Source organism: Pyxicephalus adspersus, chromosome 2, assembly GCF_032062135.1.
Source record: "Pyxicephalus adspersus chromosome 2, UCB_Pads_2.0, whole genome shotgun sequence".
In the NCBI taxonomy this organism is placed as follows: Eukaryota; Metazoa; Chordata; class Amphibia; order Anura; family Pyxicephalidae; genus Pyxicephalus; species Pyxicephalus adspersus.
The window spans coordinates 115,249,626-115,264,666 of record NC_092859.1 but is presented as its reverse complement, the minus strand read 5'-3'; the positions used below and the strand labels follow the sequence as shown (position 1 = coordinate 115,264,666).

General features: G+C 37.8%; 1 protein-coding gene across 6 annotated transcripts in view; it reads left to right on the top strand.

Moving 5' to 3' along the window:
- Nucleotides 1-15,041, top strand: part of SBF1 (SET binding factor 1) — a 59,260-nt gene that overhangs the window by 32,826 nt on the left and 11,393 nt on the right. For all 6 annotated transcript variants that reach the window (XM_072401976.1, XM_072401974.1, XM_072401972.1 and 3 more), the window contains 23 exons: nucleotides 918-1,023; nucleotides 2,004-2,136; nucleotides 2,331-2,439; nucleotides 2,928-3,041; nucleotides 4,110-4,187; nucleotides 4,596-4,709; nucleotides 4,822-4,950; nucleotides 5,037-5,135; nucleotides 5,599-5,803; nucleotides 6,017-6,129; nucleotides 6,348-6,497; nucleotides 6,576-6,644; nucleotides 6,850-7,005; nucleotides 7,565-7,821; nucleotides 7,903-8,075; nucleotides 9,048-9,121; nucleotides 9,326-9,521; nucleotides 9,759-9,886; nucleotides 10,470-10,645; nucleotides 13,031-13,170; nucleotides 13,725-13,929; nucleotides 14,166-14,362; nucleotides 14,486-14,617. In XM_072401976.1, coding sequence (XP_072258077.1) covers nucleotides 918-1,023; nucleotides 2,004-2,136; nucleotides 2,331-2,439; nucleotides 2,928-3,041; nucleotides 4,110-4,187; nucleotides 4,596-4,709; nucleotides 4,822-4,950; nucleotides 5,037-5,135; nucleotides 5,599-5,803; nucleotides 6,017-6,129; nucleotides 6,348-6,497; nucleotides 6,576-6,644; nucleotides 6,850-7,005; nucleotides 7,565-7,821; nucleotides 7,903-8,075; nucleotides 9,048-9,121; nucleotides 9,326-9,521; nucleotides 9,759-9,886; nucleotides 10,470-10,645; nucleotides 13,031-13,170; nucleotides 13,725-13,929; nucleotides 14,166-14,362; nucleotides 14,486-14,617 — 3,253 coding nt within the window. The remainder of the gene's footprint in view (nucleotides 1-917; nucleotides 1,024-2,003; nucleotides 2,137-2,330; nucleotides 2,440-2,927; nucleotides 3,042-4,109; nucleotides 4,188-4,595; nucleotides 4,710-4,821; nucleotides 4,951-5,036; nucleotides 5,136-5,598; nucleotides 5,804-6,016; nucleotides 6,130-6,347; nucleotides 6,498-6,575; nucleotides 6,645-6,849; nucleotides 7,006-7,564; nucleotides 7,822-7,902; nucleotides 8,076-9,047; nucleotides 9,122-9,325; nucleotides 9,522-9,758; nucleotides 9,887-10,469; nucleotides 10,646-13,030; nucleotides 13,171-13,724; nucleotides 13,930-14,165; nucleotides 14,363-14,485; nucleotides 14,618-15,041) is intronic.

Below are 15,041 nucleotides of genomic sequence, written 5' to 3'. Positions count from 1 at the left end.
CAGATGAAATATACAGTGAATCCAGTGTGTGCTGTGGAAATCTCACGTCGTATATCATAAAAGGATTTTTTATTCTGGCTTTGTGAATTTTAGGCAAGCATGTCTGGAAAGTCATTGTCAACATTTTTATATATGTTTCAAAAGAAGAACACCTTGAAGTATTTCTACTTATAGAAGTTCTACTTTTACTCACACTTGTTGAAGTGTTTCCCCTTATACAAGTGCTGCTTTTACTCATACAAGCTCATTTGAATCAGATCTCATAGTTAATCGGACATTGCTGCACTCCTGCCCTGCCTTTTTGTGCGCCTGGTTATTAAATTCCCTTGTTTATTTTCCACTATATAGACCGCACACTAATGTTTTCCATCTGTCCTACCCATGATTTGTAAGACACCTTGATCTGCACAAAGTCAGAATGTTCTTCTTAGCTTAGTAGATGACTGAATACCTTAACCTACCCAATGTATTAGTTGTATTCATTTTATAGAGCATTTAATGAAAGGCAAATGTTTCTTTTAATAAAGAGAATTTTACTCATGGGCGGTATAGTTGTCATTGATGTAAATACTATAACATAGCTCTTTTACACTGTTTAAATGGTAAAATCGCATTCCATCAATAATTACACGCACTTGTTCCCTCTTGAATTACATGGCTGCTCTATTGCTGAACCTTAATAGTAAACTGGTTTTCTGCTGTTCATTCTGACACTCCCTCTTTTTAGTTCTTACACCCTTTTTCAGCCCTATTGCTATACATGATTTGCCATTACTTCCTTTTCCTATCTGAGCTGTGCCACCTAGTGTTTATCATATTACAGCATCTTTTCTTACCCTGCCTGTTATCCTATAGGTTTTAGCGATAGAACTTCTGTTACTGCTATTGCTAAATGTTTCTGTTGGTGCTGTTTGCAGAGAACTATATCACTGGGAGCCGGAGATCGTCAAGTGATCCAGACCCCAATATGTGACTCACTTCCAATCAGTAACTGCAGTGTGGCTCTGTTATTTCGACAGCTAGGTATGTATACCTCTATATTTCTGCTTGTGTTGGTTATGCACCACACAATAATCACAGCCATAATACAAATATGTTACATTTTTGCTGTTGGCTAGATAGCATGTTCTCTGCATGTCTTCTTGTGGTAGTAATTCAATGAGCTGTAATGGTAATAGTAAGAATTTACATGTACTGCCAGAAGCAGGCTTAAATTGAGACTTCCACTTTTTGAAATAATCGTTCAGATTATTGCAGAAATGGACAGGCTATGGCACTTCTGCAATGGTCCCTCCTGCCTGCCTAATCACTTCAGGATAACTTGCAATCTTGGCTCCTCTTGCCCCTGTCTGTGCTGGAGTTATGTCTTCTAGGCCAATGGTCCCCAACCTTTTGGACGTCACGGACCACTACATTTACGGACTCTGAACTGCGCATGCGCGGGGAGCCACATTGTCACTCAAAGGGGAAAAAACTTCCCCCAGTGTGATGTCATGATGCCAGAACCCATTCCACTTTTCCATCGCAAGTCTGAGCCTGCGATGGGAGAGTGGGTGGGTTGTGTCCAGAAACACAACCCGCCCACCACCCTGAGCCTGTGATGCATATGGTCTGCGGCTCTGGTTGGTGTAGCCCCCCCCAAACGGGGTCCTTCTCCTGACATGCTCTGATGCCAGAAACTTGTTGGGATGTAAGTGATCACAGAAATTTCCCAATGGCAACATATTTTGGTGCTGTGCATTGCATTTTGGCATCAGTTAGTCAACTACCATTAGTAACACTTCGAAGACGGTAAGACTATATGATGTGACTACAAGCGTATGCAATGCATTTATGTAAAATCAAGTGTTTATGCTGTTCCCATTACTTGACAGGCATTCTTTAATTACACCAACATGTTTACTATTTCTTATTTTTAGCTCTGCAAAAGATCAACCCATTCTGTAGAAATATTAGTTTCTGCCCAATTTCTTTAGGTTATAACTCTTCCTCTTTGTTTCTAGGGATCACCAATGTGTTGTGCCTCTTCTGTGCAGCTCTCACTGAGCATAAAATCTTATTCCTTTCCCGGAGTTACCAGCGCTTGACAGAAGCCTGCAGAGCCCTTTTGGCTATAATGTTCCCACTCAGATACAGGTACAATATATTCATCAATATGTGTGTATTTGTGTTTTATCTTAATTGTCTTTATAACACATAGATGAGTTCTAGTGTTAGAATTACCAAACCTAAACCAATTGCTGTGCTTCTGAATATTGTAATATTCCATATATCTTATAGCAGAACATTGTTTTTCTACTTTTTATTTACATGTCCTGTTTGTCTTGCAGTTTCACATATGTACCCATTTTACCTGCTCAGCTTCTTGAGGTCCTCAGCACCCCCACACCATTTATCATTGGAGTAAATGCTCTTTTCCGATCTGAGACACAAGACCTGGTAAGTACTATAATGAGATCTGTGGGTTTCTGCACATCTTAGGGGTCTATTTAAAATGTTATGTACTTTATGTTGCACTGATGTTTGCCAGGTGTGTAAAAAAAATTTGGACTTTGAAAGCTGTGCATTCAAATTGTAAACTTTTATTTTACATAATTCTTGACAAAAAAAAAGTTAGAAGATGTTCATAAATTTGGTCCTACCTGTGTTAGTGCAGGGAAAGGAAAATTGCCTAGTAAACTCTTCTAAATGTAAATGTAAAATGTTAATTTTATTTTTTGTAACTAGGTCTTTAGTGTGTTTTAAAGTGTCTTCATAGATGACCATTGATTTGTGTAGGGATTAGTAACATAACAATGTAAATATGTGTCTGTCAGAATTGTGATTGATCATTAGCAACAGGCATCCAGATGTCTTGATACGGTTTTTTGTCTTATTTTACTTGATTTATAAATAATCCCTTTGCTAACATTTCTCTTCTTCCTCAGCTTGATGTGGTAATTGCAGACTTGGATGGCGGCACTATAACTATCCCAGAATGTGTCCAAATTCCTTTGTTGCCTGAGCCATTGCTTCATCACATACAAGAGGCCTTGTCATTGGTAAGAGAAGCTTATGCTTGCTGGTTGCCTACATGTACAGTATTTCTCTAGTTATCCAATTTTTCCTGGTCTTAAGAAAAATGAAAGCACTGCCCATAGCAATATGTTAGTTCAAGCGCTCATTTTCTAGGGCAGGTTAGAAAATCAATGCAAATTGATTTCCCTGGTCTGCAATATTATTTGCTCTAGCTTTTCTCTTGCACCCTTAATGACTTTGTTCGGACCAAAGACTTTGTGATTTTCCTGGTGAATATGTACACCACATATTGTTAACTTTGGCTGTATCTGGGAAATGTAAACATGATGTAGGTTGCCTCTCAGCTGGAATTCTTATCAGACAGATAAGGGAGCCTTTGCAACCTTGGCCACAGCAACATTGTAAAACAGAAAAAGGTAATAAAAAAAGTGTAAAGCAAACCAGTTGGGTAGCATTCGCTTATGGATAGATTAGCAATGCCTTGCTCTGTTTGATATAAATTTATCTAAATTTTATGAGAGATATGGTTCTCCAGTAGTGCATTCAGATTATATGTACTTTAGCTTGTACCATTATTACAGTTTGCTGATGTATTAAAATCTTCTCCCAGCATTCTTAAGCTGCGTACACACTTGCAATTTTTGTCGTTGGAAAGGATCTTTCACGATCCTTTCCAACGACAAGGGGCTGCAAGATGCATGAACGATGCTGTACATACAGCACCGTTCATGCTCTATGGAGAGAGGAGGGGGGAGAGCGACGGAGCGGCACCCTGCTGCGCGCTCTCCTCTTCCCTTTCATTACGATCGGCTGTCGTCCATCGTCCGTGGATCCGGCAGGTCGGTCGTCCGGACGATGGACGACACCGACTGTACACACGGAAGATTTTCGCCCGATAATTGGCCGATGCCGATTATCGGGCGATAAAAATCTGCCGTGTGTACGTAGCTTTACTCTTCCATCTTCTATTCTGGGAGCCTACTTGTAATGTATTCTATGCTAAACAATGAGCGTTTCCTAATTGGAAATATGTAAATTTTGGATTCTGCTTATCTTGGTTGGGATGCCTAGCATGCATTCTTCTTTCTTAGGTCTTGGATCCTGCTCTTCAGATAGCTGATTTGGCATTCCCTCCATCGTCAATCACTGCCTCAACTCTTCGTATGCAGGTTATTATTTTTTTTTTTTTTTTCAATTTTGTCACGTTGCTGATGTGGGAAAATGTAGTAACATAATATAAAAAGTATGTGACCTCTTCTCACCTAACTACCTTGCCTTGTGATGCAATTAATCTGAGTTTGTCCTCATTTATTGACATTACATAACGATGGGGATCTATACTACAAAACTGCATAAATAGAAGGATGACGGTGGTGGACGTAGGCTGATAATGACATGCTGTGGGTGTACATGACATTTTTATGATATAGTTACTGAAAAAGGTTTTTTCAATTAAACTTTTTTTTTTTAATTGGTGAAAGACAGTCCGCTTATTGTTTTCTGTATGAACACCATCTAAATTTTTGATTCTGCACAGAAAGGAAAGTGCAACATTCTTGTGTTTTGTTTTGTGGCAGGATATGGAAGTGCGAGCTGTGTTCCTTCGTCTCTTTGCTCAGATCTTGCAAGGGTATCGCTGTTGTCTGCAGCTGATCAGAGTTCATCCAGAGCCGGTTATACGATTTCACAAGGTCAGTTTGGTGTTCTGGTATTAGGACATCACATGTCTACACACATTTTTTTTTTTTTTTTGTCAGTGGCATTTTAATACCATGTTTAATGACTTTGCATCTCCTACTCCAGGCCTCATTCTTAGGTCAACGTGGATTAGTTGAAGATGACTTTCTAACCAAAGTTCTTGAAGGCATGGCTTTTGCAGGATTTGTCACAGAGAGAGGTCCCCCATACAGATCACTGGATTTATTTGATGAGGTAGGTCACAATTTTTTTTCCAAGAAAATGTAACATTTGCCTGTCAAACAAGATGGTGCACTTAAAATTACTTTTTGTTTTGAAAGCTGGTTGCTTATGATGTGAGAAAACTCCAGTACGAGGAAGGAAGTCAGAAACATCTCATGAAGTATATCAGGGATTTGGCTGAGAAGCTCTATCGAAACGTATGTATTCTGGGAAGCTCTATCAAAATGTATGTACAAATTAGCACCAGAGGTTACTACAAAGAAAAAATTACCCAATGTTTACCTGACCTCATGCAGTGATTTCATAGCTGCGCTCCAAAAAAGCCCTGTGGCAGACTCTTGACTCACCTCTATGATGAATTCAGAGGGCATAATCAAACCCTTCTGTGTAAAATATAATACATTGCAGATTATTGAGAAGAGATTACTAAAAATGGTAAACTGGTATGAATTGCAAAGAATGTTTTTCATTCTTGTCTACATAATCTTTGATTTAAGTAGATATGGTTTATATTATGTTTGGAAGCATTTAAATGTAATTTAAATTACCACACTATTAGGACCATAGTTATGTAATTTGCCTAATATGTCTAAGTGATGACTCCTTTTTGTATTTATTACTTTGCTTTTATTGTACTCAAAATTGATTTCTTGTTTGTAGGAAAACCCTTACCCAGCTGTCAGCATGCATAAAGTACAACGGCCAGCAGAGGGCAGTCATTTACGACCCCAGAGCAAGCCTTTCCCTTTGCTAGATGAAAGCAGCATACAGTGGATCTTGGACCAGGCTGCTGCCAAGATGCAGAATGCACCCCCAGCTGTTAAAGCAGAAAAGAAATGCATGGTGCCTCCTGGACCACCCATTGGTTTGTGTATTAGATTTCTTTCAATTCTATCATCAGCCTTGGCCAATCTTTCTCATTTCACTTTCTGTTGGTCCATGTATTCTCTTTCAATTTTTTTTTCTAACTCCTTGTATTGCTGCCATTTTCTCCTATATTTTCTCATATTTCTTAGTTCAAATTTCCTTTTTTTTTTTTTTTTTTTTTTTTTTTTTTGTTTTTGTTTTGTCATTGTAGAAGCAATTGTGGAACGAAATGGCAGTGCCTTGGCTAATAGCAACCGGAGACTAGAAGTTGTGAGGAACTGTATTTCCTACATCTTTGAGAACAAAATGCTCGAAGCCAAGAAGGTAACTATCGTGATTAGATAGATTTTATAGGACAATATTGTGATTTCATGTCTGTGGGGTTTTTTTTCTTAACAAGGTAAATCTCCATGTACAACCTAGGATCACACTGGCTTCACAAGGATGCAGGGATCAATTTTAATAACACAAATGATTATACTTCATCACTGTTTTGCAGGTATAAAGGTTCATTCAATTAGACTTTAATTCTTTCTTTACAGTTGCAACCAGCAGTACTGCGGGCACTAAAAGGTCGAGCAGCTAGACAATGTTTGACACAGGAGCTTAATCTTCACGTACAGCAGAATCGAGCAGTATTGGATCACCAACAGTTTGACTTTGTTGTACGTCTGATGAACTGCTGTTTACAGGTAAGTTGCTATTTATTACATTATCATGTTAGAGTCACTAATGTTTCATATTTCTCACATGTTCATTCTCTCTCACAGGATTGCACTCCTCTTGATGAGCATGCTATAGCTGCTGCTCTTTTACCTCTCGTCACAGCATTCTGCAGGGTGAGTTTAGTAGAAGAAACTCAATATGTGTGTGTGTGTGTGTGTGTGTGTGTGTGTGTTAATTGGTTTACTTTTTTGAAGCAAAATATTGTTGGCTATGTATTGACCATAAATACTTTATCAATGTCATTCATTTCCACAGCATTTTATTTTTCATTACTGTTTATTCTTTTTTTGCACTATTTTTCTCTCCTTTTGCTTTTAGAAATTGAGCCCTGGCATCACACAATTTGCTTACAGCTGTGTGCAGGAGCACCTTGTCTGGACCAACATGCAGTTCTGGGAATCCATGTTTTACGGGGATGTCCAAAACCACATCCGGTCTCTTTACCTAAGTTCTGAAGAGTCTTCATTAAACTCGGTAACTAATCCGTGTGCCAGGCTTGTATTTCTTATATCATAACTGCCCATCAGTACAGCGTAATGCAGACTTGTAACTCATTAAAGAATCTGAAAAGGATAATAGAGAGTAGAGTCTAGATTTTAATGTTAGTCAGTATTGCTGAAAAGAGTGTTATAAAAAAAGCTATTCTAAGCTGCTTTTTGGAGCCTAACTGGTTCTTAAAACGATTGGATGTCCTTTGGGCAAAAATGTACACACAGACATACTTTGTGGGATCTCTCTGTGCGTGTGGAGCTAGAAGTAGCAGACATGAATCACTTCCTGACATAATTTGAAAATTTTTGGGGTGTTCCACGGTTTATTCAGTCAATATCACTGTTATCAATTAACATAGACAGCTTAATATGAAATGTTATTAACATATTTTGTGAGTACTTTAATGTCTTCACTTGCAAAACAAAAGGCTTGATAGTGGGTTGTTGTAGTTTTTTTATCTTCAACATTTCACATTTTTCTTTTCTCATTTTGAGTGTTGCTTTCCTGCTTTATAGTAATGTTCTATACTTTCATTTGTAAGGATGAAATGGAAGAAGAGGTAAGGTCAGCGCTGGAGCTGGCTGCAGAGCAGTGTCGGTTGTGGCCAACACTCCCACGTGATAAGCAGCTAGAGCTCATCCAAAAGGAAGAGAGTACGGTATTCAGCCAGGCCATCCACTATGCCAATCGTATGAGTTACTTACTCCTACCACTGGACACTTCTAAAAACCGACTTCTGAGAGGAGGAGCAGGCTTTGGAGATACTGAAAGTGTGTCCAACAGCTTTATAACCAACAGGTTAGGCATTTGTTTTGCTTATGGTGAATTCTTCTCCTTTATTTTATAACATTCTAAAGGCTAGTCTTTCAATTTTTGCAGCATGGCAGGCAGCGTTGCAGAAAGTGCAGACACAGAAAGTGGGTTTGAAGATTCAGAAAGCTCAGATGTGGCACATTGTGTGGTCAGATTCATCACACGGTTTGTGGACAAAGTATGTACAGAGAGTGGCGTCACAGCAGATCATTTGAAAGGCCTGCACACCATGATTCCTGGTACGTGTCTGAACAGAAGTGATCACATCTTTAATGTAGCTGACTTGTCTGAATAGTTATTGCTAGTGCACAAGGTTTTTTAAGATTTCATTATTCATTTTTTTTTAATTCAGTATACTGCCTTGTTATGACTTCCACAGTTTTTCCTAAATATGTCATATTGCTGACTGATTCATTGTATTCTATAAACTGTGTAGCTATCTTGTATATATGACTTGCCTTTAAGTAAAGGAATGGTTAATGTTCTAGATTTATTGTGAGCAGCAGATTATTGGGCTGTAAGATACTCAGTCCCACGCATTTTCTTGAGAAGAATAAATCTGTGCCCACCCTTCTGGTAGGTGCAATTATTTCTCTATTGGTCTTTGCAATATCTTAATTTAGCTGCACCAAGGTTTGAATAGTGCTTACATATTTAGGATATAGTAGTTATTCAATAAACCACAACATTTAAGGGAATAAGAAAAAATAACGATAGATTACCTTCTATTAATTGAATGGCTTAAAAAAATGTAAGGTTTTGCCTTAAATACACGGGTCAGTTATGGATTGAATAATGATTGTGTCTCTGATGACCTGTGAGGTTTGATCAGGTTTTTTTTTTAAAGAATTGTAAATAAAATTATGCTCCAAGGTGTCTCATTTGTAACAGCCTGAAATGCTTTTAATTGATATATTACTATTAATTGATTAACATTATCATTTATGTTGGGTTGAGAATATTCTTTACATGAGATGTGTTTATTCACAGGAGTTAGTAAGGTGAAAATTAATTTTTAGATGATTGCAGCCTTGCAAAGACATTTACCAACTTGCACAGTGAAATGGGAGATTGTGATTCTGTCAATGCATATTGTGATTGGAGATTTGATGTCCTAACCATCATTACATTTTCATATGTTAGCAATAATCTTACATAGTAAAGTCTGATTGCTAATATAATTACCTTACCTTTCTGTAACCCTCTTGTAGACATTGTCCAGATGCATATAGAGACTTTGGATGCAGTACACAGAGAGAGTAAAAGGCTACCACCTATTCAGAAGGTAAGTGTCATCATTTTCCCCAGTCATACCTTACTGTACCCAGCATGGTAGCTTTTCTATTTATGTCTGAGATTTAGAACTTAAAAATTAATTTGTAACGATCTTTAAAAATGACTGTACCATTAGTACTTTTCTTTTTAAACTTGCTATTGTGTTCTTGTTTGTCTTTTAGTTCATATTTGTGTCCTTGTTTCTTTCTCACAGCCCAAACTCTTGCGGCCCACATTGCTCATTGGTGAGGACTTGCTAATGGAAGGCCTCAGAGTTTACCTTCTCCCAGATGGGAGAGAAGAGGCATCAGGCGGCAGTCTTGGAGGTCCACCACTACTTCCAGCTGAAGGGGCTTTGTTTCTCACTACTTACCGTTGCATCTTCAAAGGCACTCCAGTTGATCCTTTAGGTAACCTAAATGAATATTGGAATATTTTGAAAGACAATTACACAGGTACATTATAAATAATGCTTGTTAAAGTACAGCAGAAGTACAGTTTCCACACAAAAAGATGCATGCTTCAGTACTTAAGTTACAGAAATGTGTTAATGTAATACATTTTTAATGTGCAAAATACAGAATCATAATCAACACATAATCACTTGGATAATAAGGATGTGAACAGAAATGTTTTGTTTCTTGCAGTGTCGGAACAGTCGGTAGTGCGATCCTTCCCTATTGCATCTCTGACTAAAGAAAAGAAAGTCAGTGTTCCAGCTCAGGTGGACCAATATCTGCAAGAGGGACTTCAGCTACGCTCATGTACTTTTCAGGTAAGAGTGCTATTTTAATAAATACAATTCCTCCTCACTCAAATTTGATTTGCCTAGAGCTTCCTGTGTGTCTGCAATGGCTAGAACTTCCTGTGTGTCTGCAAAGTAAAGACGTTCAACAGGATGTTTCTGATTAGTCAGCAGGTAGAAAGCTATAGAATGATGTCAATCAATATCTTGATTATTGGAATATAACAGTAACTGTCCCCCTACTGGGCAAGTAGTAGAACTACAGCAACACTGCTTGTGCTTTTTTATCTCCTATTATTTAGCCTGAGTATTCTTCATTCATAGCTTTGTGCTATCACATCTATTATTTTGTCACTTTTAGTAAATGTTTTTGCCACTACATCTTTTAATTTACTTAGCAGTCAATAAAACCTATCCCCCTATGTTTAATATTGCATCTTTTATACATTCAATTTAGTGCACAGTACTGAGAAGACAATAATGTTATCACATTAAAGTGCTAAATCATAGACCTCTCATTTTTGCTTTCATTTTTTTATTTGGGATAAAATATATTCATCATTTATTAACTATTTGTGTTGTAATGTTTTGTTTTTTTTTATATTGATGGCAGCTCTTGCGAGTGGCATTTGATGAGGAGGTTCCATCTGAAGTGTCTGAGGGTTTCCGCAAGCAACTTCACAAGCTTAGGTATCCTCAAGATGTGCTCGGGACCTTTCCATTCAGTGTTGGTCTCTCCCTTCCACATGCTGCCCAACCCAGGACCAAGGACAAGAATCCCTCTATTAAGTAAGTGAAAAATCTCTTCTAGGTGTCTGAGCAAAAGTACAAATTTTCTAATAATCATACCTTCTGTACTGATGCGATAGAAGTCTTGTGAAGTCCCTTTTAGCTCCAGGTAAACACATATTTTCTAAAAGTATTGGTTTTATAGAATGAGTCCGATCTAGGCTTCTTGTGGATTTGCTTTTTTTCTTACAGACTCTTGCATTGCCATTTTCTCTTTATTGTTTACTAGTCCAGTCTATTTTCTATACCTACTCTAAGAATTCAGTCTGTGTCTGAACCTTATAGTACATAAGACCTATATGTAAAGTGATCCCTGTGTTTCTCTGTAGCTCCCTCCATGTCAGTGATGTGTTCCAAGGCCGCCTGGCTGTGGGTTTATCTGTTGGCCTTTTCCATTCCGAAACGTAAGACCCCACATTTACAGCCAGCCTGGTCATGGTGTTATGGTGCCAACCATGCTTCCTGGTGTGCAGCTGTTTCCAACTATCTGATTTCTATATTGGCAGTGGAAGCAAAAGGGTTAACAAAAAAAAAAATCCTACTGGAGGCAATTTCCAGAAGCTTTGTCTTTCCGTTACATAGCATTGGGTGAAAATTGCCAATAATACTGCATAATGTCTTTGTTATTCTTACATTATTGTTGTAGTAGTGTTAAATGTCTGCTGTAACAGTAAAAAAGAGACCGTTAACACTTTTGTAATTATTAATCTGTTTATTAATGTTTAGAATTTGAACTGTCTGATGGCAAGATGTTATTCAGACTACGTATCCAGTGGGATACATGGTCTGAATAACGTGGTCTGATATGGGAGTTCAGAAGTAATAATGATGGCAGCGCATGCTATAAAGTGCAGAAGTGGGAACTGACACATTATTTGTTAATACACCACAAATTAAAGGCTTACAACAGGTATCGCTAGTTCCTAAACAGTTTCTGAATAGCTTATTTAGTCATTGGTTTGGTATTGGGTCCATTATACCCATTAGCCTACTGTCTGCCTAGTATGGTAATGCCTTGCTTATATATATCAAGAAGATCTTCCAAACTGGTATATATGATAGCCATGCAAGCAATAAAATGCATAATATTTACAGAGCATTTTTTTGTTTATTGAATAGTTTGTACTGCGATTACATTTACCAACTTAACCAATTTTCATAATTTGAGATATGTTGAGGATTAGATTTTCTCAGTTCTTCCTTTTGAAGCTAAAGGGCCCTGACCGTTTTATTTACATTTTAATGTAATAACTTTGATATTAATGTAATAATACTTGGTTATATACGATTTACCTGACCTACTGTATCATGTAAAAGAATATATAATATATACATAACCCGCTGGTGGTATGGAGTGACCAACCTAAATAATTATCTCATTGCTTTGTACAATACCACAGTCAATTTGAGTTTTTAAGGTTTTTTTTCCCCTTTAAATCTTTTAGTGATTTTCTCATTATAATTATTGTGAAGACTTGTCTATATCTGAAAGCACCTGGCTTGATCACCCATTGCTACTGTACAATGTCTAGTTCTAGGAAACGTGTTTACAACGGTACAATGTCATCAGTTGTGGCTGTCTCAGTTCAAGCAATGTGTTTTGGATGAAACCAGTATATGTGAATAAAGGCATCCAAACTGATTATTGCTTGCCTAGAATTTAAAGTAGTATACTAAAGGATGTTTATGAAAACTGATATGTGAAAAATTGTTGCTGTATATTCAGTCAACCAAGTATCCTAAGCACCTATCCTCACCTGAGCAGTTTCATTTACAGGTGCTATATGTGACATCTATGTTTGAAAACAAATCCATATTATTTAGTAGTTCAGATCTGTGCAATAAATTTGGCGACTGTTGACTCAATGCTCCCAACCGCCTTCATCCAGCAGCTTTGGTGCACTTTGCGCTCACTGACCGGTGTTTTCAGCATTAGCGATCACACCTTAATTTTCCACTATTTTCATGGTTGGGAAACCATAAGTAATACATTCCATATGTATCCATATGCAGTCCTGTGCGGTGCTGTTGCTAACATAGAATAATATCAGGTAAAATTGGTTGTCTGTGCATCATTTTTCCTAAATATCAGCTAGTATACCACTGTGAGCAGTCCAACTGACCCCTTTCTTTGCTCATTGCTGTTTTTTTTTTCATAAAAATCCTGCATCCGCTGGGCTTTAGCTCTTGTAACTGTGTGGTGTAATGGTGGATTTGTTATTCTTCAGGTTATCATTAACGCTCTCCTTTCTCTTGTTATAGTTCACTTACTGAGCAGAGATACCAAGTTGTAATCCTTATTTCTGTGCAGTAATACTTCTTCATTTTTACCTCCTCTCATAAACGTTTTCCTTTGTATGGATTTTAATCTTTTATTTTCTCAAGGACAATATCCAAGAACCTTGTAAAGAATGCCAAAAAGACAATTGGCAGGCAGTATGTGACGCGCAGGAAGTACAGTCCCCCATCCTGGGATCTCCGTAGTAGTCAGAACTCTTTGGAACATCAGGGTGATGACATTTCTGGTAGGTATCATCACCCTGTAGGGAAGCTTACTGATCATAAAATAAGTAACAACTGACGATAACCACTTCTTTGTATGCTAAGAGATTCTGAAATGTGAGCTCTTGCATTGCTGTGTAGATTCTGAGCTTTGTAAGCCTGTTAAAGAGCCATTGCTTTTCAGTTTGCCATTTTTCCTCACAACCTACCACAATCTTGAGTATGTAGGGTATCATTTCCTCAGTTCACTTTCACTAGTTTAAACAAGTTTAAATAAGTTTAAATAGATAGATAGGACCAGAATCTCATTTAATTTTTTGAATTCTGACTTTGTCTGGTCACTTTTTTTTATTATGAATGAAGATATGTCTGTCCTCAAATCTAAAGAGCTTACATATATGTAACACATGAATTTAAGAGCTGTGACCACTGAAAATTCCTGAATTAGCCCTTATTTCAGAATTCTCACATAACATGAATAAAGCTTTGGTATGCAAATCAGTCTGCAGTGAGCTTTAAAGGAATTGACTACTACTGTAATCGTTAATGCAGAGAATTTGTCACTTTCTTATTGCAGTGTCTGAGGATATGGAAAGAAGTACACTAACCATTTCTACCTTGAAGGCGCCTGACAAACAAGCAGGGGGTAATCTGGCAGAGAGAGCTTGCTGCCGGGACTATCAGAGAATGGGGCTCGGTACTCTGAGTAACAGCTTGACTCGTGCTAAAAATGAACCTTTTAGAATCTCCACTGTAAACCGCATGTATGCAGTTTGTAACAGGTGAGCTTACGTGTGATTACTTGTGTCCCAGGAACAATAAGAGTTTTTAACTAGATATCTGTAAACGGGATAGCAACCTTATTTTTAGCTAAATTGACTGTGTATATTATGATACCGTTTTAACAGTTCACTTTGTTGTCAGTTATGCTAGACATAGATATCTCTATGTAAAAGGTTTGGTAATTTCCTTTTTGATGTCATTTATTTTTTTTTCTATTGCTTTATGTATTATACAGCTACCCAGGATTGCTTATAGTGCCACAGAGTATTCAGGACAACACTCTACAGAAGATATCTCGCTGCTACAAGCAGAATAGATTTCCTGTAGTGTGTTGGCGCAGTCCTCGGACTAAAGCTGTTCTGCTGCGCTCAGGAGGTCTTCATGGGAAAGGCGTTGTTGGACTTTTTAAATCTACCAACACTACTGCCACTGGTGAGTGCTCGTTTCCTAATACTATAGGTATACCTTAAAAATGTGCTTCTATTCCCATTCTTTACAGTTTGTCTAAGGAATTGCAATCTACCTAAAGCATTGTACACACATCTGTATCTGCAGGCCAATCTCAGACGGACTCTACGTCTTTGGAGCAAGAGAAATACCTCCAGGCCATAGTAAACTCAATGCCCCGCTATGCAGAAATGAGTGGACGCAACACCCTTAGTGCATTCCCATCTGCACATCTCTATGGTGAGAGCTGTTATCTGACATCATACATTTTCTATGTTGACTGTTTTTTTTTTTTTCCATGCTGTGTCATACAAATTGCATTGTAGTCTCAAAGTTCTTTCACTTCGCTTTGCACATTTGTCTGCTGCATGACTTGCATGGAAAAGCATGAGAGGGATTTTAGATTCACATCTTCACTAAATGTGTTTGGTGTAGTGTTGTGGCCACTTAATGTGAAAAAGTTCTACTTAGCTTTACCTATCTTGTTATGGTAAGCGATTGGTGGTAATGACTTGTTATGTAATTATTTAAATCCGACTATGTTAAAGCTTTTGGGTCCGTGTATCTCACCCATGGATCACTGTTGCCAGGCCAGAGAGCACACAGCACTAATCTCCACACTATAGCCACCTCGGTGTCTTCCAAATGGACTATCCCTAAAAAT